At 43.5% G+C, this 25,778-nt stretch overlaps 1 protein-coding gene and 1 pseudogene across 1 annotated transcript; both read right to left on the bottom strand.

Annotated features, from left to right (window-relative positions):
- Positions 1-1,715: 1,715 nt before the first annotated feature.
- Positions 1,716-21,025, bottom strand: LOC123114909 (protein farnesyltransferase/geranylgeranyltransferase type-1 subunit alpha-like; annotated as a pseudogene).
- Positions 21,026-21,346: 321 nt separating this feature from the next.
- On the bottom strand, positions 21,347-25,778 carry LOC123116547 (uncharacterized). The gene is made up of 7 exons (XM_044537492.1): positions 25,633-25,778; positions 23,877-23,946; positions 23,716-23,789; positions 23,516-23,606; positions 22,908-23,080; positions 22,761-22,833; positions 21,347-21,728 (listed from the first exon to the last, which is right to left on the bottom strand). The coding sequence occupies exons 1-7, from the start codon at positions 25,741-25,743 to the stop codon at positions 21,568-21,570; spliced, it is 753 nt and encodes a 250-aa protein (XP_044393427.1). The 5' UTR covers positions 25,744-25,778; the 3' UTR covers positions 21,347-21,567.

Below are 25,778 nucleotides of genomic sequence, written 5' to 3'. Positions count from 1 at the left end.
ATGGAGAGATGCCAAGTACTGATAGAAGGATTGTCGGGTGTAGAGATGGCCCGGTAGATTGGTGGAGGCTATGGTTATGGATGCCAAGATTCAAATCCTAACACACTAAGTTGAAGGATCAAAGGGTAAGTTTAGAAGTGTTATGCGCAAAGGCAAGGTTGTGGGATGAGCGGGGGTGTTATTGGGATCTCGAGCGCTGGGAGGAGACCGAGCATAGGAGAAGAAATGTCATTGGAGATGGAGAGTTGGTGGAGGATGAGAGGGAAATGACGATGGAGATGAGGAAAGGGACGGGCTAGGGTAAGTTGGGGAAATTTTTATGGGGGCGCGTTTGTTTGTTCCTTTTTAGAGAGGGAAAGCGCGTTTGTTTGTTGGAAGCACAAGAAAGTCATGTTTTAATTCCCTTCTTCTTTCTGTTTTTTCGCTGCCTTGATTAGGAATCTTTTATTGGTGCCAGCTTAGAATATATGCAGAGAGGAATAGTTTAGGGGATCTCATGATATGCACATCCCCTAGTATTATTTGATTAAGAAAACAAAAGTATGTTCACATGAATCACAATTGGAAATATAATCTCTGATCAAATTTAAAGGGAAACCGAAGGCTCGAAAAAGCTACCAGGAGAAACTAGAATCACCTAGCTCCTTAATCCAAACAACTCATTTCTCGACAAAAACTGCTACAAGGTCCCACAATAAGGAAAGGTGATGATGTGCTTCACTTCGAGAACAGCAGTCGCATTGTGGCAGCCTCCCATGAGGGTGCAAGAATAGTTACAATACTCCTTCTATTTCTTTTCTTTTTACACCGTTGTCTAAAGTTGAACTCTTCAAAGTTGGATCAAATTTATATTAATAACATTTGCAATACAAAATTAATATAATCAAATCCATCGTGGAATATATGTTCCTTCTATATGTTCAGATCATATTTATTTGATGTTGTAAATCCTGATATTTTTTAATTTAAATTTGGACGAACTTTACGAATTTAACTTTAGAGAAATCTAATATGCATAGTAAAAAAGAAAAGGAGGAAGTATATGGTGTAGTCAATGATAAGAGCCAGAAAACCTAGTGAGACAAGGAAAAATCCGTCATTAAATTAACAAAACAAACCAAAAAGGTGCTATAAACTTGGGAAAATGGAACCCACCACCCAAACAAGTTCAAATAAATGTGTCTAAAACATAGGGAAACAAAATATAAACTGACAATAATGTGTGAGTACATGACTAAAAACATGTGCAGAGCATGATTCCGCCGTCCCAAATATAAGTCGTATTAGTTGTCTTTAAGTCAATCATAAAAGTTCGGCAAAAAAAAGAGAAATACAAGCACTTACAATACCAAATAAATACACTACAAAAACAGGTGCATCTACTGATACTGATTGGGTATTGTAGGTGTTGATGTAAGTTCAAATTAAGACAAAACTAATATATATTACTCGTATTTTGGAAGGAGGGAATACAGGATGATTACATCGAGCACACATTGGTACAAAAACTAATAATTTGATGATCGTGTACATGCATTAGGTACAGATCACAACAACAGACTCAACTGTAAACAAGGCAAAGTGACTGAAGCAGATTTCAGGATTTTCACACCACCAGTGGCCGTTACTGTAACAATCTGCTCATTGGAGTTTGGTTGTTTATTCTCATTCTGCTAACATGTGAATATCAGGCACTAACATATTCACACAAGACATTGTTGGGCATGCTGTCATTGATTGATTTTTCCCGGTAAAATCAGTACAAATTTTGCTCCGCGCCAAGATCACAGGAAAGGTTTTTCATACACTGCGTCAACCCCTTCGATTGAGTTTACATCATGCTGCTAAAACTATCTTCAGCTGAATTTTCAAATGTCTAAGAAGAAAGAGTGGTCTGGTACCATGACCAGTAGTTTATCTGCAGGGGATCACATTTCTGCAGAATTGAGCAGACAGCTACTGCAATATCAGCATGTCCCGTTTCAGGATCAGAGTTCTCCATTGCTTCAATGGTTCCTTTAAGATCATCTGAAGGCTACAAACCCATGCGAAGAAGATCAAGCAGGAAGCTCAAAGCAAATACACATGTCTAGTCCTTATTCAGGACCTTGAGGCAAGCATCAGAAATGCGATTAGGAGCCACCAGCAAATTGTTATCATCCTTATATAAACCTCTGAGGTATCTCCAGGGGCTTTCATTCTAAGGGTTCACCATAATGGCCTCAACTGTGTAATCTATTTCTGAGTCGCGCATTGCCGCAAGGCCCCCAAGAATTGGTGATCGTGTTACCACAAGGTATCTCTGTTGCAACAACAAAAAAAACATACTTCAGTATAATTATGAATATTTGGCCTTAATTCCTCATCGGTAGAAAAAGGCACTCGCAAGGAAGAAGTTGGTTACGAGGTAAAACCAAGATCAATAAAAAGTTAATAAATCAAGAACAAGAATGGAGATTGCGAGGCTGTTTTGATGAAATTAAGGCACGATGATCCATGAAACTCTACGATGGTGAAGAATCTGAAGTGAAATGTCATATCATAAACACACAAGAAAGCATCCAAAGAAGGACAAGCAAATGACCTGATTCCAAGCTGAGTTATTGAAGATATCTGTTGGAAATATGCCCTAGAGGCAATAATAAAAGTATTATTATATTTCAATGTTCATGATAAATGTCTTTTATTCATGCTATAATTGTATTATCCGGAAATCGTAATACACGTGTGAATACTTAGACCACAATATGTCCCTGGTGAGCCTCTAGTTGACCAGCTCGTTGTGATCAACAGATAGTCATGGTTTCCTGACTATGGACATTGGATGTCATTGATAACGGGATCACATCATTAGGAGAATGATGTGATGGACAAGACCCAATCCTAAGCATAGCATAAAAGATCGTGTAGTTCGTTTTGCTAGAGCTTTGCCAGTGTCAAGTATCTCTTCCTTCGACCATGAGATCGTGTAACTCCCGGATACCGTAAGAGTGCCTTGGGTGTATCAAACGTCACAACGTAACTGGGTGACTATAAAGGTGCATTACAGGTATCTCCGAAAGTAGTTGTTGGGTTGACACGGATCGAGACTGGGATTTGTCACTCCGTATGACGGAGAGGTATCTCTGGGCCCACTCGGTAATGCATCATCATAATGAGCTCAATGTGACCAAGGTGTTGGACACGGGATCATGCATTACGGTACGAGTAAAGTGACTTGCCGATAACGAGACTGAACAAGGTATTGGGATACCGACGATCGAGTCTCCGGCAAGTAACGTACCGATTGACAAAGGGGATTGCATACAGGGTTTGATCGAATCCTCGACATCGTGGTTCATCCGATGACAACATCGAGGAGCATGTGGGAGCCATCATGGGTATCCAGATCCCGCTGTTGGTTATTGACTGAGAGCGTCTCGGTCATGTCTGCATGTCTCCCGAACCCGTAGGGTCTACACACTTAAGGTTCGGTGACGCTAGGGTTATTAGGAAGACTAGTATGTGACTACCGAATGTTGTTCGGAGTCCCGGATGGGATCCTGGACGTCACGAGGAGATCCGGAAGGATCCGGAGGTAAAGATTTATATATGGGAAGTTGTCAAACAGACACCGGGAAGTTTCGGGGTCATACCGGTATTGTACCGGGGCCACCGGAAGGGTTCCGGGGGTCCACCGGGAGGGGCCACCCCTCCCGGGGGGGGCCACATGGGCTGCGTGGGGCAGGGAGCCAGCCCCTGGTGGGCTGGCCGCACCCCCTCCCTTGGGCCCATGCGCCTAGGGTTGAGGGGGGGAACCCTAGAGGGGGCGCCCCCTTGGCTTGGGGGGCAAGCCACCCTCTCCCCTCTCCCCTAGGCCGCCGCACCCCCCCTAGATGGGTTCTAGGGGGCCGGCCCCCTCTCCCTTCCCCCTATAAATAGAGGGGTGAGGGGAGGGCAGCCGTACCACCCTCCAAGGCGCAGCCCTCCCCTCCCCAATACCTCTCCTCCTCCGTTGTGTGCTTGGCGAAGCCCTGTCGGAGTACTGCCTCTCCACCATCACCACGTCGTCGTGCTGCCGGTGGAGCTGTCTTCATCAACCTCTCCTTCCCCCTTGCTGGATCAAGAAGGAGGAGACGTCTCCCGTCCCGTACGTGTGTTGAACGCGGAGGTGCTGTCTGTTCAGCACTTGGTCATCGGTGATTCGAATCACGTCGAGTACGACTACATCATCACCTTGCAAGCTTCCGCACGCGATCTACAAGTGGTATGTAGATGCAAACTCTCTCCCTTGACTCGTTGATTAGATGAACTCATAGATGGATCTTGGTGAAACCGTAGGAAAATTTTTAGTTTTCTACAACGTTCCCCAACAGTGGCATCATGAGCTAGGTCTATGCGTAGTTCTCTTTGCACGAGTAGAACACAATTTTGTTGTGGGCGTGGATTTTGTCATCTTACTTGCCTCTACTAGTCTTTTCTTGCTCAACGGTATTGTGGGATGAAGCGGCCCGGACCAACCTTACACGTACGCTTACGTGAGACCGGTTCCACCGACTAACATGCACTAGTTGCATAAGGTGGCTGGCGGGTGTCTGTCTCTCCCACTTTAGTTGGAGCGGAATCGATGAACAGGGCCCTTATGAAGGGTAAATAGAAGTTGACAAAATCACGTTGTGGTGATTCGTAGGTAAGAAAACGTTCTTGCTAGAACCCAATTGCAGCCACGTAAAAGATGCAACAACAATTAGAGGACGTCTAACTTGTTTTTGCAGCGATTGATCATGTGATGTGATATGGCCAGAAGTTGTGATGAATGATGAATTGTGATGTATGAGATCATGTTCTTTGTAATAGGATTCACGACTTGCATGTCGAGGAGTATGACAACCGGCAGGAGCCATAGGAGTTGTCTTTATTTTTTGTATGACCTGCGTGTCATTGAATAACGCCATGTAAACTACTTTACTTTATTGCTAAACGTTAGTCATAGAAGTAGAAGTAGTCGTTGGCGTGACAACTTCATGAAGACACGATGATGGAGATCATGATGATGGAGATCATGGTGTCAAGCCGGTGACAAGATGATCATGGAGCCCCGAAGATGAAGATCAATGGAGCTATATGATATTGGCCATATCATGTCACAACTATATAATTGCATGTGATGTTTATTGTGTATTATGCATCTTGTTTACTTAGGACGACGGTAGTAAATAAGATGATCCCTTATAAAATTTCAAGAAGTGTTCTCCCCTAACTGTGCACCATTGCTACAGTTCGTCGCTTCTAAGCACCACGTGATGATCGGGTGTGATGGATTCTTACGTTCACATACAACGGGTGTAAGACAGTTTTACACAGCAAAAACACTTAGGGTTCACTTGACGAGCCTAGCATGTGCAGACATGGCCTCGGAACACGGAGACCGAAAGGTCGAACACGAATCGTATGGAAGATACGATCAACATGAGAATGTTCACCGACGATGACTAGTCCGTCTCACGTGATGATCGGACACGGGCTAGTCGACTCGGATCGTGTAACACTTAGATGACTAGAGGGATGTCTAATCTAAGTGGGAGTTCATAATTTGATTAGAACTTTATTATCATGAACTTAGTCTAAAACCTTTGCAAATATGTCTTGTAGATCAATGGCCAACGCTAATGTCAACATGAACTTCAACGCGTTCCTAGAGAAAACCAAGCTGAAAGATGATGGCAGCAACTATACGGACTGGGTCCGGAACCTGAGGATCATCCTCATAGCTTCCAGGAAACAATATGTCCTAGAAGGACCGCTAGGTGACGCTCCCGTCCCAGAGAACCAAGACATTATGAATGCTTGGCAGTCTCGTGCTGATGATTACTCCCTCGTTCAGTGCGGCATGCTTTACAGCTTAGAACCGGGGTTCCAAAAGCGTTTTGAACACCACGGAGCATATGAGATGTTCGAAGAGCTGAAACTAGTTTTTCAAGCTCATGCCCGGGTCGAGAGATATGACGTCTCCGACAAGTTCTACAGTTGTAAGATGGAGGAAAACAGTTCTGTCAGTGAGCACATCCTGAAGATGTCTGGGTTGCACAGCCGTATGACCCAGCTGAACATTAACCTCCCAGATGAGGCGGTCATTGACAGAATCCTCCAGTCGCTCCCACCAAGCTACAAGAGCTTTGTGATGAACTACAACATGCAGGGGATGGAAAAGACCATTCCTGAAGTGTTCTCGATGCTGAAGTCAGCAGAGGTTGAAATCAAGAAAGAACATCAAGTGTTGATGGTCAATAAGACCACTAAGTTCAAGAAGGGCAAGGGTAAGAAGAACTTCAAGAAGGACGGCAAAGATGTTGCCGCGCCTGGTAAGCCAGTTACCGGGAAGAAGTCAAAGAATGGACCCAAGCCTGAGACTGAGTGCTTTTATTGCAAGGGGAAGGGTCACTAGAAGCGGAACTGCCCCAAATACTTAGCGGATAAGAAGGCCGGCAACACCAAAGGTATATTTGATATACATGTGATTGATGTGTACATTACCAGTACTCGTAGTAACTCCTGGGTATTTGATACCGGTGTCGTTGCTCATATTTGTAACTCACAACAGGAGCTGCGGAATAAACGGAGACTGGCGAAGGACGAGGTGACGATGCGCGTCGGGAATGGTTCCAGAGTCGATGTGATCGCCGTCGGCACGCTGCCTCTACATTTACCTACGGGATTAGTTTTGAACCTTAATAATTGTTATTTAGTGCCAAGTTTGAGCATGAACATTGTATCTGGATCTCGTTTAATACGAGATGGCTACTCATTTAAGTCTGAGAATAATGGTTGTTCGATTTATATGAGAGATATGTTTTATGGTCATGCTCCGATGGTCAATGGTTTATTCTTAATGAATCTCGAGCGTAATATTACACATGTTCATAGTGTAGATGCCAAAAGATTTAAAGTTGATAACGATAGTCCCACATACTTGTGGCACTGCCGCCTTGGTCACATTGGTGTCAAGCGCATGAAGAAGCTCCATGCCGATGGACTTTTAGAGTCTCTTGATTATGAATCGTTTGACACGTGCGAACCATGCCTTTTGGGCAAAATGACCAAGACTCTGTTCTCCGGAACAATCGAGCGAGCAACCAACTTGTTGGAAATTATACATACCGATGTGTGCGGTCCAATGAGCGTTGAGGCTCGCGGAGGATATCGTTATGTTCTCACTCTCACAGATGACTTGAGTAGATATGGGTATGTCTACTTAATGAAACACAAGTCTGAGACCTTTGAAAAGTTCAAGGATTTCAGAATGAGGTAGAGAATCAACGTGACCGAAAGATAAAATTCTTATGATCAGATCGTGGAGGAGAATACTTAAGTCACGAATTTGGTACACACTTAAGGAAATGTGGAATCGTTTCACAGCTCACGCCGCCTGGAACACCTCAGCGAAACGGTGTGTCCGAACGTCGTAATCGCACCCTATTGGATATGGTGCGGTCTATGATGTCTCATACCGATTTACCGCTATCATTTTGGGGATACGCTCTAGAGACAGCTACATTCACTTTAAATAGGGCACCGTCTAAATCCGTTGAGACGACACCGTATGAATTATGGTTTGGAAAGAAACCTAAGCTGTCGTTTCTAAAAGTTTTGGGGATGCGATGCTTATGTCAAGAAACTTCAACCTGAAAAGCTCGAACCCAAGTCGAAAAAATGCGTATTCATAGGATACCCTAAGGAAACTGTCGGGTATACCTTCTACTTAAGATCCGAAGGCAAGATCTTTGTTGCCAAGAACGGATGCTTTCTGGAAAAAGAGTTTCTCTCGAAAGAAGTAAGTGGGAGGAAAGTAGAACTCGATGAAGTACTACCTCTTGAGCGGGAAAGTGGCGCAGCGCAGGAAACCGTTCCTGTGATGCCCACACCGACTGAAGAGGAAAACAATGATGATGATCAAGGTACTTCGGATCAAGTTACTGCTGAACTTCGTAGGTCCACAAGGACACGTTCCGCACCAGAGTGGTACGGCAACCCTGTCCTGGAAATCATGTTGTTAGACAACAATGAACCTTTGAACTATGAAGAAGCGATGGCGGGCCCGGATTCCAACAAATGGCTTGAAGCCATGAAATCCGAGATAGAATCCATGTATGAAAACAAAGTATGGACTTTGACAAACTTGCCCGATGATCGGCGAGCGATAGAAAACAAATGGATCTTTAAGAAGAAGACGGACGCGGATGGTAATGTTACAATCTATAAGGCTCGACTTGTCGCTCAGGGTTATCGACAAGTTCAAGGGATTGACTACGACGAGACTTTCTCTCCCGTAGCGAAGCTGAAGTCCGTCCGAATCATGTTAGCAATTGCCGCATACTATGATTATGAGATATGGCAAATGGACGTCAAAACGGCATTCCTTAATGGGAATCTTAAGGAAGAACTGTATATGATGCAGCTGGAAGGTTTTGTCGATCCTCGGAACGCTAACAAAGTATGCAAGCTCCAGCGATCCATTTATGGACTGGTGCAAGCATCTCGGAGTTGGAACATTCGCTTTGATGAGATGATCAAAGCGTTTGGGTTTATGCAGACTTATGGAGAAGCCTGCGTTTACAAGAAAGTGAGTGGGAGCTCTGTAGCATTTCTCATATTATATGTAGATGACATACTCTTGATGGGAAATAATATAGAATTTCTGGACAGCATTAAGGCCTACTTGAATAAGTGTTTTTCAATGAAGGACCTTGGAGAAGCTGCTTATATATTAGGCATCAAGATCTATAGAGATAGATCGAGACGCCTCATAGGTCTTTCACAAAGCACATACCTTGATAAGATTTTGAAGAGGTTCAAAATGGATCAATCCAAGAAGGGGTTCTTGCCTATGTTACAAGGTGTGAGATTGAGCTCGGCTCAGTCACCGACCACGGCAAAAGATAAAGAAGAGATGAGTGTCATCCCCTATGCTTCAGCCATAGGATCTATTATGTATGCCATGCTGTGTACCAGACCCGATGTAAACCTTGCCGTAAGTTTGGTAGCAAGATACCAAAGTAATCCCGGCAAGGAACACTGGACAGCGGTCAAGAATATCCTGAAGTACCTGAAAAGGACGAAGGACATGTTTCTCGTTTACGGAAGAGACGAAGAGCTCATCGTAAAGGGTTACGTCGACGCTAGCTTCGACTCAGATCTGGATGACTCTAAGTCACAAACCGGATACGTGTATATGTTGAATGGTGGAGCAGTAAGCTGGTGCAGCTGCAAGCAGAGCGTCGTGGCGGGATCTACGTGTGAAGCGGAGTACATGGCAGCCTCGGAGGCAGCGCATGAAGCGATCTGGGTGAAGGAGTTCATCACCGACCTAGGAGTCATACCCAATGCGTCGGGGCCGATCAAACTCTTCTGTGACAACACTGGAGCTATTGCCCTCGCCAAGGAGCCCAGGTTTCACAAGAAGACCAGGCACATCAAGCGTCGTTTCAACTCTATCCGTGAAAATGTTCAAGATGGAGATATAGAGATTTGCAAAGTGCACACGGATCTGAATGTCGCAGATCCGCTGACTAAACCTCTCTCGCGTGCAAAACATGATCAACACCAGAACTCTATGGGTGTTCGATTCATCACAATGTAACTAGATTGGTGACTCTAGTGCAAGTGGGAGACTGTTGGAAATATGCCCTAGAGGCAATAATAAAAGTATTATTATATTTCAATGTTCATGATAAATGTCTTTTATTCATGCTATAACTGTATTATCCGGAAATCGTAATACACGTGTGAATACTTAGACCACAATATGTCCCTGGTGAGCCTCTAGTTGACCAGCTCGTTGTGATCAACAGATAGTCATGGTTTCCTGACTATGGACATTGGATGTCATTGATAACGGGATCACATCATTAGGAGAATGATGTGATGGACAAGACCCAATCCTAAGCATAGCATAAAAGATCGTGTAGTTCATTTTGCTAGAGCTTTGCTAGTGTCAAGTATCTCTTCCTTCGACCATGAGATCGTGTAACTCCCGGATACCGTAAGAGTGCCTTGGGTGTATCAAACGTCACAACGTAACTGGGTGACTATAAAGGTGCATTACAGGTATCTCCGAAAGTAGCTGTTGGGTTGACACGGATCGAGACTGGGATTTGTCACTCCGTATGACGGAGAGGTATCTCTGGGCCCACTCGGTAATGCATCATCATAATGAGCTCAATGTGACCAAGGTGTTGGACACGGGATCATGCATTACGGTACGAGTAAAGTGACTTGCCGGTAACGAGACTGAACAAGGTATTGGGATACCGACGATCGAGTCTCGGGCAAGTAACGTACCGATTGACAAAGGGGATTGCATACAGGGTTTGATCGAATCCTCGACATCGTGGTTCATCCGATGACAACATCGAGGAGCATGTGGGAGCCATCATGGGTATCCAGATCCCGCTATTGGTTATTGACTGAGAGCGTCTCGGTCATGTCTGCATGTCTCCCGAACCCGTAGGGTCTACACACTTAAGGTTCGGTGACGCTAGGGTTATTAGGAAGACTAGTATGTGACTACCGAATGTTGTTCGGAGTCCCGGATGGGATCCTGGACGTCACGAGGAGATCCGGAAGGATCCGGAGGTAAAGATTTATATATGGGAAGTTGTCAAACAGACACCGGGAAGTTTCGGGGTCATACCGGTATTGTACCGGGGCCACCGGAAGGGTTCCGGGGTGAAGGAAATATGCCCTAGAGGCAATAATAAAGTTATTATTTATTTCCTTATTTCATGATAAATGTTTATTATTCATGCTAGAATTGTATTAACCGGAAACATAATACATGTGTGAATACATAGACAAACAAAGTGTCACTAGTATGCCTCTACTTGACTAGCTCGTTAATCAAAGATGGTTATGTTTCCTAACCATGAACAATGAGTTGTTATTTGATTAACGAGGTCACATCATTAGTTGAATGATCTGATTGACATGACCCATTCCATTAGCTTAGCACCTGATCGTTTAGTATGTTGCTATTGCTTTCTTCATGACTTATACATGTTCCTATGACTATGAGATTATGCAACTCCCGTTTACCGGAGGAATACTTTGGGTACTACCAAACGTCACAACGTAACTGGGTGATTATAAAGGAGTACTACAGGTGTCTCCAATGGTCGATGTTGGGTTGGCGTATTTCGAGATTAGGATTTGTCACTCCAATTGTTGGAGAGGTATCTCTGGGCCCTCTCGGTAATACACATCACATAAGCCTTGCAAGCATTACAACTAATATGTTAGTTGTGAGATGATGTATTACGGAACGAGTAAAGAGACTTGCCGGTAACGAGATTGAACTAGGTATTGGATACCGACGATCGAATCTCGGGCAAGTAACATACCGATGACAAAGGGAACAACGTATGTTGTTATGCGGTCTGACCGATAAAGATCTTCGTAGAATATGTAGGAGCCAATATGGGCATCCAGGTCCCGCTATTGGTTATTGACCAGAGACGTGTCTCGGTCATGTCTACATTGTTCTCGAACCCGTAGGGTCCGCACGCTTAAGGTTACGATGACAGTTATATTATGAGTTTATGCATTTTGATGTACCGAAGGTTGTTCGGAGTCCCGGATGTGATCACGGACATGACGAGGAGTCTCGAAATGGTCGAGACGTAAAGATTGATATATTGGAAGCCTATGTTTGGACATCGGAAGTGTTCCGGGTGAAATCGGGATTTTACCGGGTTACCGGGAGGTTACCGGAACCCCCCGGGAGCCATATGGGCCTTCATGGGCCTTAGTGGAAAGGAGAAAGGGGCAGCCCAAGGGGGCTGCGCGCCTCCCCCCTTCCCCTAGTCCTATTAGGACTAGGAGAGGTGGCCGGCCACCCTTCTCCTCTTTCCCCCTTTGGGGATTCCTAGTTGGAATAGGATTGGAGGGGAGTCCTACTCCCGGTAGGAGTAGGACTCCTCCTGCGCCACCTCCTCCTGGCCGGCGCCTCCTCCCCCCCTTGGCTCCTTTATATACTGAGGCAGGGGCACCTCTAAACACACAAGTTGACACAAGTTGATCCACGTGATCGATTCCTTAGCCGTGTGCGGTGCCCCCTGCCACCATATTCCTCGATAATACTGTAGCGGAGTTTAGGCGAAGCCCTGCTGCTGTAGTTCATCAAGATCGTCACCACGCCGTCGTGCTGACGGAACTCTTCCCCGACACTTTGCTGGATCGGAGTCCGGGGATCGTCATCGAGCTGAACGTGTGCTCGAACTCGGAGGTGCCGTAGTTTCGGTGCTTGATCGGTTGGATCGTGAAGACGTACGACTACTTCCTCTACGTCGTGTCATCGCTTCCGCAGTCGGTCTGCGTAGGGTACGTAGGCAATACTCTTCCCCTCGTTGCTATGCATCACATGATCTTGCGTGTGCGTAGGAAAATTTTTGAAATTACTACGAAACCCAACAGTGGCATCCGAGCCTAGGTTATTGATGTTGATGTTATATGCACGAGTAGAACACAAGTAAGTTGTGGACGATACAAGTCATACTGCCTACCAGCATGTCATACTTTGGTTCGGCGGTATTGTTGGATGAGACGACCCGGACCAACCTTACGCGTACGCTTACGCGAGACCGGTTCCCTCGACGTGCTTTGCACAGAGATGGCTTGCGGGCGACTGCCTCTCCAACTTTAGTTGAACCGAGTATGGCTACGCCCGGTCCTTGAGAAGGTTAAAACGGAGTCTATTTGACAAACTATCGTTGTGGTTTTGATGCGTAGGTGAGATTGGTTCTTACTTAAGCCCGTAGCAGCCACGTAAAACATGCAACAACAAAGTAGAGGACGTCTAACTTGTTTTTGCAGGGCATGTTGTGATGTGATATGGTCAAGGCATGATGCTGAATTTTATTGTATGAGATGATCATGTTTTGTAACCGAGTTATCGGCAACTGGCTGGAGCCATATGGTTGTCGCTTTATTGTATGCAATGCAATCGCGATGTAATGCTTTACTTTATTACTAAACGGTAGTGATAGTCGTGGAAGCATAAGATTGGCGAGACGACAACGATGCTACGATGGAGATCAAGGTGTCGCGCCGGTGACGATGGTGATCATGACGGTGCTTCGGAGATGGAGATCACAAGCACAAGATGATGATGGCCATATCATATCACTTATATTGATTGCATGTGATGTTTATCTTTTTATGCATCTTATCTTGCTTTGATTGACGGTAGCATTATAAGATGATCTCTCACTAAATTATCAAGAAGTGTTCTCCCTGAGTATGCACCGTTGCCAAAGTTCGTCGTGCCCAGACACCACGTGATGATCGGGTGTGATAAGCTCTACGTCCATCTACAACGGGTGCAAGCCAGTTTTTGCACACGCAGAATACTCAGGTTAAACTTGACGAGCCTAGCATATGCAGATATGGCCTCGGAACACGGAGACCGAAAGGTCGAGCGTGAATCATATAGTAGATATGATCAACATAACGATGTTCACCACTGAAAACTACTCCATCTCACGTGATGATCGGTCATGGTTTAGTTGATTTGGATCACGTGATCACTTAGAGGATTAGAGGGATGTCTATCTAAGTGGGAGTTCTTTAGTAATATGATTAATTGAACTTTAATTTATCATGAACTTAGTCCTGATAGTATTAGCATATCTATGTTGTAGATCAATAGCTCGCGTTGTTGCTTTCATATGTTTATTCTGATATGTTCCTAGAGAAAATTGTGTTGAAAGATGTTAGTAGCAAAGATGCGGATTGGATCCGTGATCTGAGGTTTATCCTCATTGCTGCACAGAAGAATTATGTCCTTGATGCACCGCTAGGTGACGGACCTATTGCAGGAGCAAATGCAAACGTTATGAACGTTTGGCTAGCTCAATATGATGACTACTGGATAGTTATGTGCACCATGCTTTATGGCTTAGAATCGGGACTTCAAAGATGTTTTGAACATCATGGACCATATGAGATGTTCCAGTATTTGAAGTTAGTATTTCAAGCAAATACCCGAGTTGAGAGATATGAAATCTCCAACAAGTTCTATAGCTAAAAGATAGCGGAGAATCGCTCAACTAGTGAGCATGTGCTCAGATTGTCTGAGTACTTCAATCGCTTGAATCAAGTGGGAGTTAATCTTCCAGATAAGATAGTGATTGACAGAATTCTCAAGTCACCATCACTATGTTACTGAACTTCGTGATGAACTATAGTATGCAAGGGATGACGAAAATGATTCCTGAGCTCTTCGTGATATTGAAATCAACGAAGGTAAAAATCAAGAAAGAGCATCAAGTGTTGATGATTGAAAAGACCACTAGTTTCAAGAAAAGGGCAGAGGGAAGAAGGGGAACTTCAAGAAGAACAGCAAGCAAGTTGCTGCTCAAAGTGAAGAAGCCCAAGTCTGGTCCTAAGCCTGAGACTAAGTGTTTCTACTGCAAAGGGACTGGTCACTGGAAGCGGAACTACCCCAAGTGATTGGCAGATAATAAGGATGGCAAAATGAACATAAGTATATTTGATATACATGTTATTGATGTGTACTTTACTAGTGTTTATAGCAACCCCTCAGTATTTGATACTAGTTCAGTTGCTAAGATTAGTAAACTCGAAACGGGAGTTGCAGAATAAACAAAGACTAGTTGAAGGGGAAGTGACGATGAGTGTTGGAAGTAGTTCCAAGATTGATATGATCATCGCGCACTCCCTATACTTTCGGGATTAGTGTTGAAACTAAATAAGTGTTATTTGGTGTTGGCGTTGAACATGAATATGATTTGATCATGTTTATTGCAATACGGTAATTCATTTAAGTAAGAGAATAAAATGTTGTTCTGTTTACATGAATAAAACCTTATATGGTTACACACACAATGAAAAAGGTTCATTGGATCTCGATCGTAGTGATACACATATTCATAATATTGAAACCAAAAGATGCAAAGTTAATAATGATAGTGCAACTTATTTGTGGCACAGCCGTTTGGGTCATATCGGTGTAAAGCGCATGAAGATACTCCATAAAGATGGATTTTCGGAATCACTTGATTATGAATCACTTGATGCTTGCGAACCATGCCTCATGGGCAAGATGACTAAGACTCCGTTCTCCGGAGCGAGCAACTGACTTATTGGAAATAATACATACTGATGTATGCGGTCCGATGAGTGTTAAGGCTCACGGCAAGTATCGTTATTTTCTGAACTTCATAGATGATTTGAGCAGATATGGGTATATCTACTTGATGAAACATAAGTCTGAAACATTTGAAAAGTTCAAAGAATTTCAGAGTGAAGTGGAAAATCATCGTGACAAGAAAATAAAGTTTCTACGATCTGATCGCGGAGACAAATATTTGAGTTACGAGTTTGGTCTTCAATTAAAACAATGTGGAATAGTTTCACAAACTCACGCCACCTGGAACACCACAATGTAATGGTGTGTCCGAACGTCATAACCGTACTTTATTAGATATGGTGCGATCTATGATGTCTCTTACCGATCTACCACTATCATTTTGGGGTTATGCATTAAAGACAGATGCATTCACGTTAAAAGGGCACCATCTAAATCCGTTGAGACGACACTATATGAACTATGGTTTAGCAAGAAACCCAAGTTGTCGTTTCTTAAAGATTGGGGCTGCGATGCTTATGTGGAAAAGTTTCATCCTGATAAGCTCGAACCCAAATCGGAGAAGTGCGTCTTCATAGAATACCCAAAGGAAATTGTTGGGTACACCTTCTATCACAGATCTGGAGGCAAGATATTCGTTGCTAAAATGGATCCTTTCCAGAGAAGGAGTTTCTCTCGAAAGAAGTGAGTGGGAGGAGAGTAGAACTTGATGAGGTAATTATACCTTCTCCCTTATTGGAAAGTAGTTCATCACAGAAATCAGTTCCAGTGATTCCTACACCAATAAGTTAGGAAGTTAATGATGATGATCATCAAACTTCAGATCAAGTTACTACCAAACCTCGTAGGTCTTCCAGAGTAAGATCCGCACCAGAGTGGTACGGTAATCATGTTCTGGAAGTCATGTTACTAGACCATGATGAACCTACGAACTATGAGGAAGCAATGATGAGCCCAGATTCCACGAAATGGCTTGAGGCCATGAAATCTGAGATATGATCCATGTATGAGAACAAAGTGTTGACTTTGATTGACTTGCCCGATGATCGGTGAGTCATTAAGAATAAATGGATCTTTAAGAAGAAGACTGACGCTGATGGTAATGTTACTGTCTACAAAGCTCGACTTGTCGCAAAAGGTTTTTGACAAGTTCAAGGGATTGACTACGATGAGACATTCTCACCCGTAGCGATGCTTAAGTCCGTCCGAATCATGTTAGCAATTGCCGCATTTTATGATTATGAAATTTGGTAGATGGATGTCAAAACTGCATTCCTGAATAGATTTCTGGAAGAAGAGTTGTATATGATGCAACTAGAAGGTTTTGTCAATCCTAAAGGTGCTAACAAAATGTGCAAGCTCCAGCGATCCATCTATGGACTGGTGCAAGCATCTCGGAGTTGGAATATACGCTTTGATAAGTTGATCAAAGCATATAGTTTTATATGGACTTACGGTGAAGCCTGTATTTACAAGAAAGTGAGTGGGAGCACTACAACATTTCTGATAAGTATATGTGAATGACATATTGTTGATCGGAAATAATGTAGAATTATTCTGCAAAGCATGAAAGGATACTTGAATAAAAGTTTTTCAAAGAAAGACCTTGGTGAAGCTGCTTACACATTGAGCATCAAGATCTATATAGATAGATGAAGACGCTTGATAAGATTTTTTCAATGAATACATACCTTGATAAATTTTTGAAATAGTTCAAAATGGAACAGTCAAAGAAGGAGTTCTTGCCTGTGTTGCAAGGTGTTAAGTTGAGTAAGACTCAAAGCCCGACCACGGCAGAAAATAGAAAGAGAATGAAAGTCATTCCCTATGCCTCAGTCATAGGTTCTATAAAGTATGCCATGCTGTATACCAGATCTATTGTATGCCATACCACTGAGTTTGGCAAGGGAGTACAATAGTGATCTAGGAGAAGATCACTGGAGAGCGGTCAAAATTGTCCTTAGTGGAATAAGGATATGTTTCTCGATTATGGAAAAAGGTTCGTCGTAAAGGGTTACGCCGATGCAAGTTTGACACTGATCCAGATGACTCTAAGTCTCAATCTGGATACATATTGAAAGTAGGAGCAATTAGCTAGAGTAGCTCCGCACAGAGCATTATAGACATAGAATATTTGCAAAATACATACGGCTCTGAATGTGACAGACCCGTTGACTAAGCTTCTCTCACGAGCAAAACATGATCACACCTTAGTACTCTTTGGATGTTAATCACATAGCGATGTGAACTAGATTATTGACTCTAGTAAACCCTTTGGGTGTTGGTCACATGATGATGTGAACTATGGGTGTTAATCATATACAGATATGAATATTGGTGTTAAATCACATGACAATGTGAACTAGATTATTGACTCTAGTGCAAGTGGGAGACTGAAGGAAATATGCCCTAGAGGCAATAATAAAGTTATTATTTATTTCCTTATTTCATGATAAATGTTTATTATTCATGCTAGAATTGTATTAACCGGAAACATAATACATGTGTGAATACATAGACAAACAAAGTGTCACTAGTATGCCTCTACTTGACTAGCTCGTTAATCAAAGATGGTTATGTTTCCTAACCATGAACAATGAGTTGTTATTTGATTAACGAGGTCACATCATTAGTTGAATGATCTGATTGACATGACCCATTCCATTAGCTTAGCACCTGATCGTTTAGTATGTTGCTATTGCTTTCTTCATGACTTATACATGTTCCTATGACTATGAGATTATGCAACTCCCGTTTACCGGAGGAACACTTTGGGTACTACCAAACGTCACAACGTAACTGGGTGATTATAAAGGAGCATTACAGGTGTCTCCAAAGGTAGATGTTGGGTTGGCGTATTTCGAGATTAGGATTTGTCACTCCGATTGTCGGAGAGGTATCTCAGGGCCCTCTCGGTAATGCACATCACATAAGCCTTGCAAGCACTGCAACTAATATGTTAGTTGTGAGATGATGTATTACGGAACGAGTAAAGAGACTTGCCGGTAACGAGATTGAACTAGGTATTGGATACCGACGATCGAATCTCGGGCAAGTAACATACCGATGACAAAGGGAACAATGTATGTTGTTATGCGGTCTGACCGATAAAGATCTTCGTAGAATATGTAGGAGCCAATATGGGCATCCAGGTCCCGCTATTGGTTATTGACCAGAGACGTGTCTCGGTCATGTCTACATTGTTCTCGAACCCGTAGGGTCCGCACGCTTAAGGTTACGATGACAGTTATATTATGAGTTTATGCATTTTGATGTACCGAAGGTTGTTCGGAGTCCCGGATGTGATCACGGACATGACGAGGAGTCTCGAAATGGTCGAGACGTAAAGATTGATATATTGGAAGCCTATGTTTGGACATCGGAAGTGTTCCGGGTGAAATCGGGATTTTACCGGGTTACCGGGAGGTTACCGGAACCCCCCGGGAGCCATATGGGCCTTCATGGGCCTTAGTGGAAAGGAGAAAGGGGCAGCCCAAGGGGGCTGCGCGCCTCCCCCCTTCCCCTAGTCCTATTAGGACTAGGAGAGGTGGCCGGCCACCCTTCTCCTCTTTCCCCCTTTGGGGATTCCTAGTTGGAATAGGATTGGAGGGGAGTCCTACTCCCGGTAGGAGTAGGACTCCTCCTGCGCCACCTCCTCCTGGCCGGCGCCTCCTCCCCCCCTTGGCTCCTTTATATACTGAGGCAGGGGCACCTCTAAACACACAAGTTGACACAAGTTGATCCACATGATCGATTCCTTAGCCGTGTGCGGTGCCCCCTGCCACCATATTCCTCGATAATACTGTAGCGGAGTTTAGGCGAAGCCCTGCTGCTGTAGTTCATCAAGATCGTCACCACGCCGTCGTGCTGACGGAACTCTTCCCCGACACTTTGCTGGATCGGAGTCCGGGGATCGTCATCGAGCTGAACGTGTGCTCGAACTCGGAGGTGCCGTAGTTTCGGTGCTTGATCGGTTGGATCGTGAAGACGTACGACTACTTCCTCTACGTCGTGTCATCGCTTCCGCAGTCGGTCTGCGTAGGGTACGTAGGCAATACTCTTCCCCTCGTTGCTATGCATCACATGATCTTGCGTGTGCGTAGGAAAATTTTTGAAATTACTACGAAACCCAACACGGGGGTCCACCGGGAGGGGCCACCCCTCCCGGGGGGGCCACATGGGCTGCGTGGGGCAGGGAGCCAGCCCCTGGTGGGCTGGCCGCACCCCCTCCCTTGGGCCCATGCGCCTAGGGTTGAGGGGGGGAACCCTAGAGGGGGCGCCCCCTTGGCTTGGGGGGCAAGCCACCCTCTCCCCTCTCCCCTAGGCCGCCGCACCCCCCCTAGATGGGTTCTAGGGGGCCGGCCCCCTTCTCCCTTCCCCCTATAAATAGAGGGGTGAGGGGAGGGCAGCCGTACCACCCTCCAAGGCGCAGCCCTCCCCTCCCCAACACCTCTCCTCCTCCGTTGTGTGCTTGGCGAAGCCCTGTCGGAGTACTGCCTCTCCACCATCACCACGCCGTCGTGCTGCCGGTGGAGCTGTCTTCCTCAACCTCTCCTTCCCCCTTGCTGGATCAAGAAGGAGGAGACGTCTCCCGTCCCGTACGTGTGTTGAACGCGGAGGTGCTGTCCGTTCAGCACTTGGTCATCGGTGATTCGAATCACGTCGAGTACGACTACATCATCACCTTGCAAGCTTCCGCACGCGATCTACAAGTGGTATGTAGATGCAAACTCTCTCCCTTGACTCGTTGCTTAGATGAACTCATAGATGGATCTTGGTGAAACCGTAGGAAAATTTTTAATTTTCTGCAACGTTCCCCAACAATATCTTCCTCAAGAAGCTGGTTGCAGTACTGCAGTTCACTCTCCCATCCACCCAATGCTTGAAGAACCCACTGCAGCAATTATAGCAAATCAATTACATTATTATAACCAATATTCTCTTGGTACTACAATTTCCTAGTACAACAGCCAAGCGAGAAGTAATAAGCTTAAAGGATACAAACATCCAACTTGTACTGAACATCAAAAGGAGATACTGCATACCTGCCTATGGGACCAAGCATGGTAGTTTTTAGCATCCATAGCAAGTATCTTCCTTGTAAAGTCATGTTCACTATTTGCAGCATCTGGTCCTATTTTCTCAGCAAGCCATCTCTTGTGATGCCTGAGGGGAAAATATACCTGGAGGGTTAGTTGGAATTTCACCACAGAGAAGGAAAAGAGTCAGTTTGAATTATGAAAGGATAAAAATATAAGCAAGTGGTAACTCATGCAGAACTCCACAACCGCCAAATTGGAGATTAGTTTCTTGTCAAACGCTATGGCTGCCACTATAGCTGCTGGGAGAGGCCGTCGCGAAATCGTTTCTCCCGCGATTTTAATCTATGATTACAATTAATAATTCACATACTTATATTTTTTTAGGATAGTTCACATACTCATATGGTCATCATCGTTAAGGTGGTTTGTCTATAGTGCTCCTGCTCGGCCATTTCACCACTAATATAGTAATATGGTTATACTCTATTAAATAAACAATAGGAAATTTTCTGGCCCACCTTAGAGAGCTCCCACAGCCAGTGGGAATAACATATTTGGATAGATATAACAAATATTGGTGTACTTCACTGTTAACGAGAAAGGATGCAAAACCTCGGAAGTTCATTTCAGAGCTGGGGCTGTATTGAGCTTGTTTGTCTTTTTATTTGAAAAGATCAAAATTCACAATTTGGACTTCCAATTTTTTTAAAATAACTCCACATGTTTATATTGGTATAGTCTACGTGTATGCAAAGTTTAATGGTGATATATGTTAACATGTGAACTACCAAAAACCAAATTCATAACTTTGATAGCTATGAACAGTACATACATTGTTCATTATTGAAAATTCACAAATTTTCCATTTTGTGTGGCTCAAATGTTAACGTATTTCATCATGAAACGTTTTACACTTGTAGAATGCATTCATATGAATATATGTATAAAAATCTATGACTTTTTCAGACTTTGAACTATGGTTTTTAATATTTAGAAAAATTCAAGCTCCAAAATGCCTCACTCGCAAAACCTAGCAAGTAAACAGGAATACAATTTCTAAATTAGAACAATAAGCAACCTTCCAAAAAGGTGCTATAATTTTGGGAAAATGCAACCCAATCATATGCACATAATTGAATTTCCGCCCAAAAGCAAGTTTGAATGAGTTCCCAAAACAAAGAAAAATTCAATAAAATAATGGTAAAAATAATTCGTTTGAGCACATGGTTGGCACACATGTGCCACAATGCAATACAGTACAAACTCGCACAACACAAATCATTAAGTCGTTCATACATCACAACAACAAATAGCTAAGTTGATTTATTTCACTCTTTGGTAATATTGGCCCCAGCCTGCTAGTTCCCAGCTAGCAACTTTGCATCAGTTAGCATGATGTTCTTTGTCCTCCACCTTCTTGCCAAGCTCCAATATCATATTGGCAGCTGCAGAGCACCTCGCATCATGTGGGGTTGGACAAGGATCGCTAGTGATGCTCAACTCAAAATCAGGGCATTTCAAACGCACTTCGCCGACGTGCATTCCTGAAAAGATAGGAGAGTAACTGGTGGATAAGTGCTCAGAAAACAATGTGACACTAAATCTCACCCTGTGCATTTTAAAACCGAACCGAAAGTAAACCAAACCGAACCATTTTTTATGGTTTATGATTTCGGTATGGTATGAACTTTTTATATCGTTTTGAATTCTGGTTTTTATGGTATATACCAAAAAACCGTATGGTTTACCGAATAAACCGAAGTAAAAAAAATATGTATATTTCTTGGGGAGAACAACCATAGAGTAGTCCTTTTTTGTACATAAACTAGATTTCATGTTAAGCGCATCCAATTTTCTTGTAACGAATCATATTTCTCTTAATAAGAATGCTATGCATGTCCATAACCATCCAAACCATGCATGCATATACAGTCGCATATAGTTATATACTCTTTGTATAAAAAAGATATGTGTTTTGAGTCACAAATTTGCAAACTATTATATGTCATTTTCAAATTCGCGTCAACTTTGGTTTTATGGTATATACCGAAACCATACCAAAATAATTTGGTATATATTGAAACCGAACCGTATCTAAATTTCATACCATATTTACCAAAGTATTAATAATGTACAAACCGAAAAAAACGTATAAACCGAACCCTGTAAACCGAACGTACAGAGTGAACTAAATCAAACAGCAGTTCTAGTTTTTGCTAGCTGGAAACCTATTCAGTTCTTGACAAGTGGAATGCAATGAAATGAGTAGAGGTGATCTCTAATAGATCCGACAACGGCGCGACACATGTCTTTGGTAACCATGGACCGAACTGTGATGTTTAATAAACCTAACACTTGAATAGAGCATAGACAAGTGGTTTATAGATATGACCTTTTGAAAACTCTTTAGCCCAAGGGGTGCTATACGGATTGGATTCAACAAACGCTAATCAGAAAGTACGTGGCACAAGACCAATTTCAATGAAATTCTTATTATTGTGCCTATATGGTCCAAGAACTCAATGCGTGTCCATTTGGAAAATTAAAGAGATAAGAGTAAAGGTATTTAGAGATACCATCTGCTAGTGAAGGTAGTACTGTGTATCTAGGGGCCATCCAATCGCAATCACAGCAGATATCATTAAGCTCCTGCATTGACAAGTGTCAAAGGTACAGATGGCATTTAAAATTTTAATGCATCAGTTCAGCGCGAAGTTTCTTACCATGCATTTATCGCGTTGTGCGAGTGCCTCCTTAAATTTCAATTCCATTCTCTTAGTGCTCTTGGTTTTCCCATCATCGCCAGAGAAAGTTAGATTGGCAACTTTCATTATATTTGAGCTAGGTTCCTTATATTTCTCCATTGTTGACAACACTTCTTTTGTCATCTTCTTTTCTGCATAAGGTTTAAACATGGTGAGTAATGGAAATGTTGAACTCATACATAGATTAAAATCATGGACGACGCTGCCGCAATAGCGGCGCTATCACGAATCTGAAACGGCTGCGCGATCTGCATGGCATGGGAAATTGCCGGAGAATGCGGCATTCCTTCCTTACTCATCGTGGCCAAATACCTGCCGCAATTTCTGCTCGCCGACGATTTTAAACTATGAACTCATATAGAAATAACTTCTTGCCAAAATATGCCACACTTCTAACAGACGATTTGTCCACAGTTTAAAGTGAGGAATATGACAGTTTAACACAGAACTTTGGGAAATATATGGCTCCCAGCAAAACATGCCCACAATGTTTGCCACAAAACAGTGACAATTCTAGAAGTGATTATCAATCTAACGATGTTTAGATGTGTAAAATGGTAGAATACCAGTCTTAATTTTCTGAATGTCCATCTTAATTTTATGAATGTCCATATCACATTGAGCACTTCCATCTTGAAGTATGAATTCCTTACGAAGCTGAAACAAAGAGGGGATGAATTTACATAAGATTCTCAACTAGAACAAAATATAAGAAAAACAAGCATCATTTTTTTTCCTGAAACAAAAGAGAAGACATATAACATACAATAGAATCCCGTATTTTCTTAATCTCTACCACGGAATCACGAATCTGATCATTGCTATTCTCAGCCACGCCACCTTCAATGAAATTAAGAACACATATGTTAGAAAGTTGGAGGACCAATAACCAATAATAGGGAAAACAAGCTGTCTTGCAATCGCAACCTGACTTAGGCGCTCCCATGATTTGGCGTTCCAATGCACCATCCTTCATTTCAACATCAACACGTGGTGCCTGATACAACAACCATTTATTCAAATGACCTAGGTCTATGTTACTCACAATAATATCAAGTGCATAGGAAAAACAAAAATGAATAGTGCAACAACCTAAAATGGAGAGAGAGAGAGATAATAAGGCACTACTAGAATAACTCGGGACAAAACCAGATTCTAGTAGCGTAACTGAAGTATCTGTGCATGTGCTTGGCCACTGTTCATCAATCTAGGTGACTGCTAGCTAGCTAGCTTGCACGTATGTATGTTGCTGCTCTCTGGTGAATTGATCAAGCCATCAAAAGCCAACAATATTAGCCAGGACTTCCCACACTCAAAAAAACAAGACTTGCCTAACTTATGGTCGCTATTTGGTCACCAAAAAAAATGCTATGATCGCTATATCGTAGGTAGATGCAACCAACAGATAATTTTTAACAACTACTCAAGCAGAAAATAGTTAAACATTTCAGTTGTACATTCTTATGCTTGCATCATTTAAGAAATAGTATGGCCGAGATGGCCTCTCCTATTTCTGCAAGTATATGAATAAGTATAGTTTTTTTTTCAGGGAATGAACAAGTACAGTTTGACATAGCAAAATAAAAATTACTGCATATCGTAGTTATTAAAAAGACAGTTACACGAACTAAGAAGGGAGGGGTTTGTGCTTGTTGTGGTTGCCTATACTGTATCCCTAGGCCCTGTTTTGTACCGTCGCCCTGACGTATGCCTGCGTGCGCCCATGCTTCTCATCGGCTCCGGCCATCCTCCGATGCGATGCGCCTTCTCTACTGCCGCATGGGGGTGAGACTAGGCTTCGCCGCTGCCACCATCTCCATCGCCTAGCTAACATTTTTTTTATTTTCATTTTGAAGCGGGAGCAATCCCCATGCACACAAGAAAAGAGCATATGTTCTGGGTTGGGCCTTCAATGCGCATCAAGACCGACCACTACACAATTAACACAACACATCATTTTAACGACCCCCTAAACTATCACATTTTGACCCCTCAAAAGACTAGGATCCCACTACAAATCAGATGTCAGATTTTTTACCGTGGCAAATCGAACCTTTTATAGCGTTTTGGAAAAACTATCACATCTCATTCCTAAAAAAGGAAAAAATCTATCACATCTGGGACGCATCAATCCTAGAAAGGAAAAAATCTATCACATCTAGCGGTGGGGCGATTAGTACTACACTACTACTACAGAATCAGTTTTGGTCGATTTGTTGCTTGGAAGTCGCTTGATCTTGGTGCGAGTACCAGAGGGAAAATTAACCAGATGCAAGCTAGCTAGCTAGCGATCGAGCAGAATCTTACCCCGATTCGTCCAGCCATAGCTGCTTGGGTTCACGCCCGATTCGTCCCCAGCGCATGACGGCATGAGCAACGCCACCCACCATCTTCTTCGTCCTGCACCCGACGTGTCCCCACGCTTCCTACACTTACCGCTCGCCACCCTCAACTCAACGAAGGCGGATACGACCAACTAGGGCGCAGTCAAGAAAAACCGCGGCGGCGAAATCCCCACATCTGTCCCTTCCGATCGATCCCTTACCCGTATGTGCATGCGAGATGCGCCTCCCTATACCACGATCAGATCGGATTCAGATTTACCAGGGGGCGCAACAAATAACAGCAAAGAGCTCCGTCGACGACCTATAGCTAGCAGCCAGGCAAGACGTGCTCCACTCACCTCCGGCACGGCGACGAGCTCCGGGGCCGTGCCGCGCTGCTCCTGCGCCCGCGGCGTCACTCCCTTCAACTTCGTCACCATCTTTAACTCCCTCCTCTTTTTCCGCCCCATACGATTCAGCCTCTCTTGCTAAGGTTTTTGGGGGC

This window comes from Triticum aestivum, chromosome 5B (genome assembly GCF_018294505.1).
Source record: "Triticum aestivum cultivar Chinese Spring chromosome 5B, IWGSC CS RefSeq v2.1, whole genome shotgun sequence".
Classification (NCBI taxonomy): Eukaryota; Viridiplantae; Streptophyta; class Magnoliopsida; order Poales; family Poaceae; genus Triticum; species Triticum aestivum.
The sequence above is the reverse complement of the archived record's forward strand: the minus strand, read 5'-3'. Positions and strand labels throughout refer to the sequence as shown.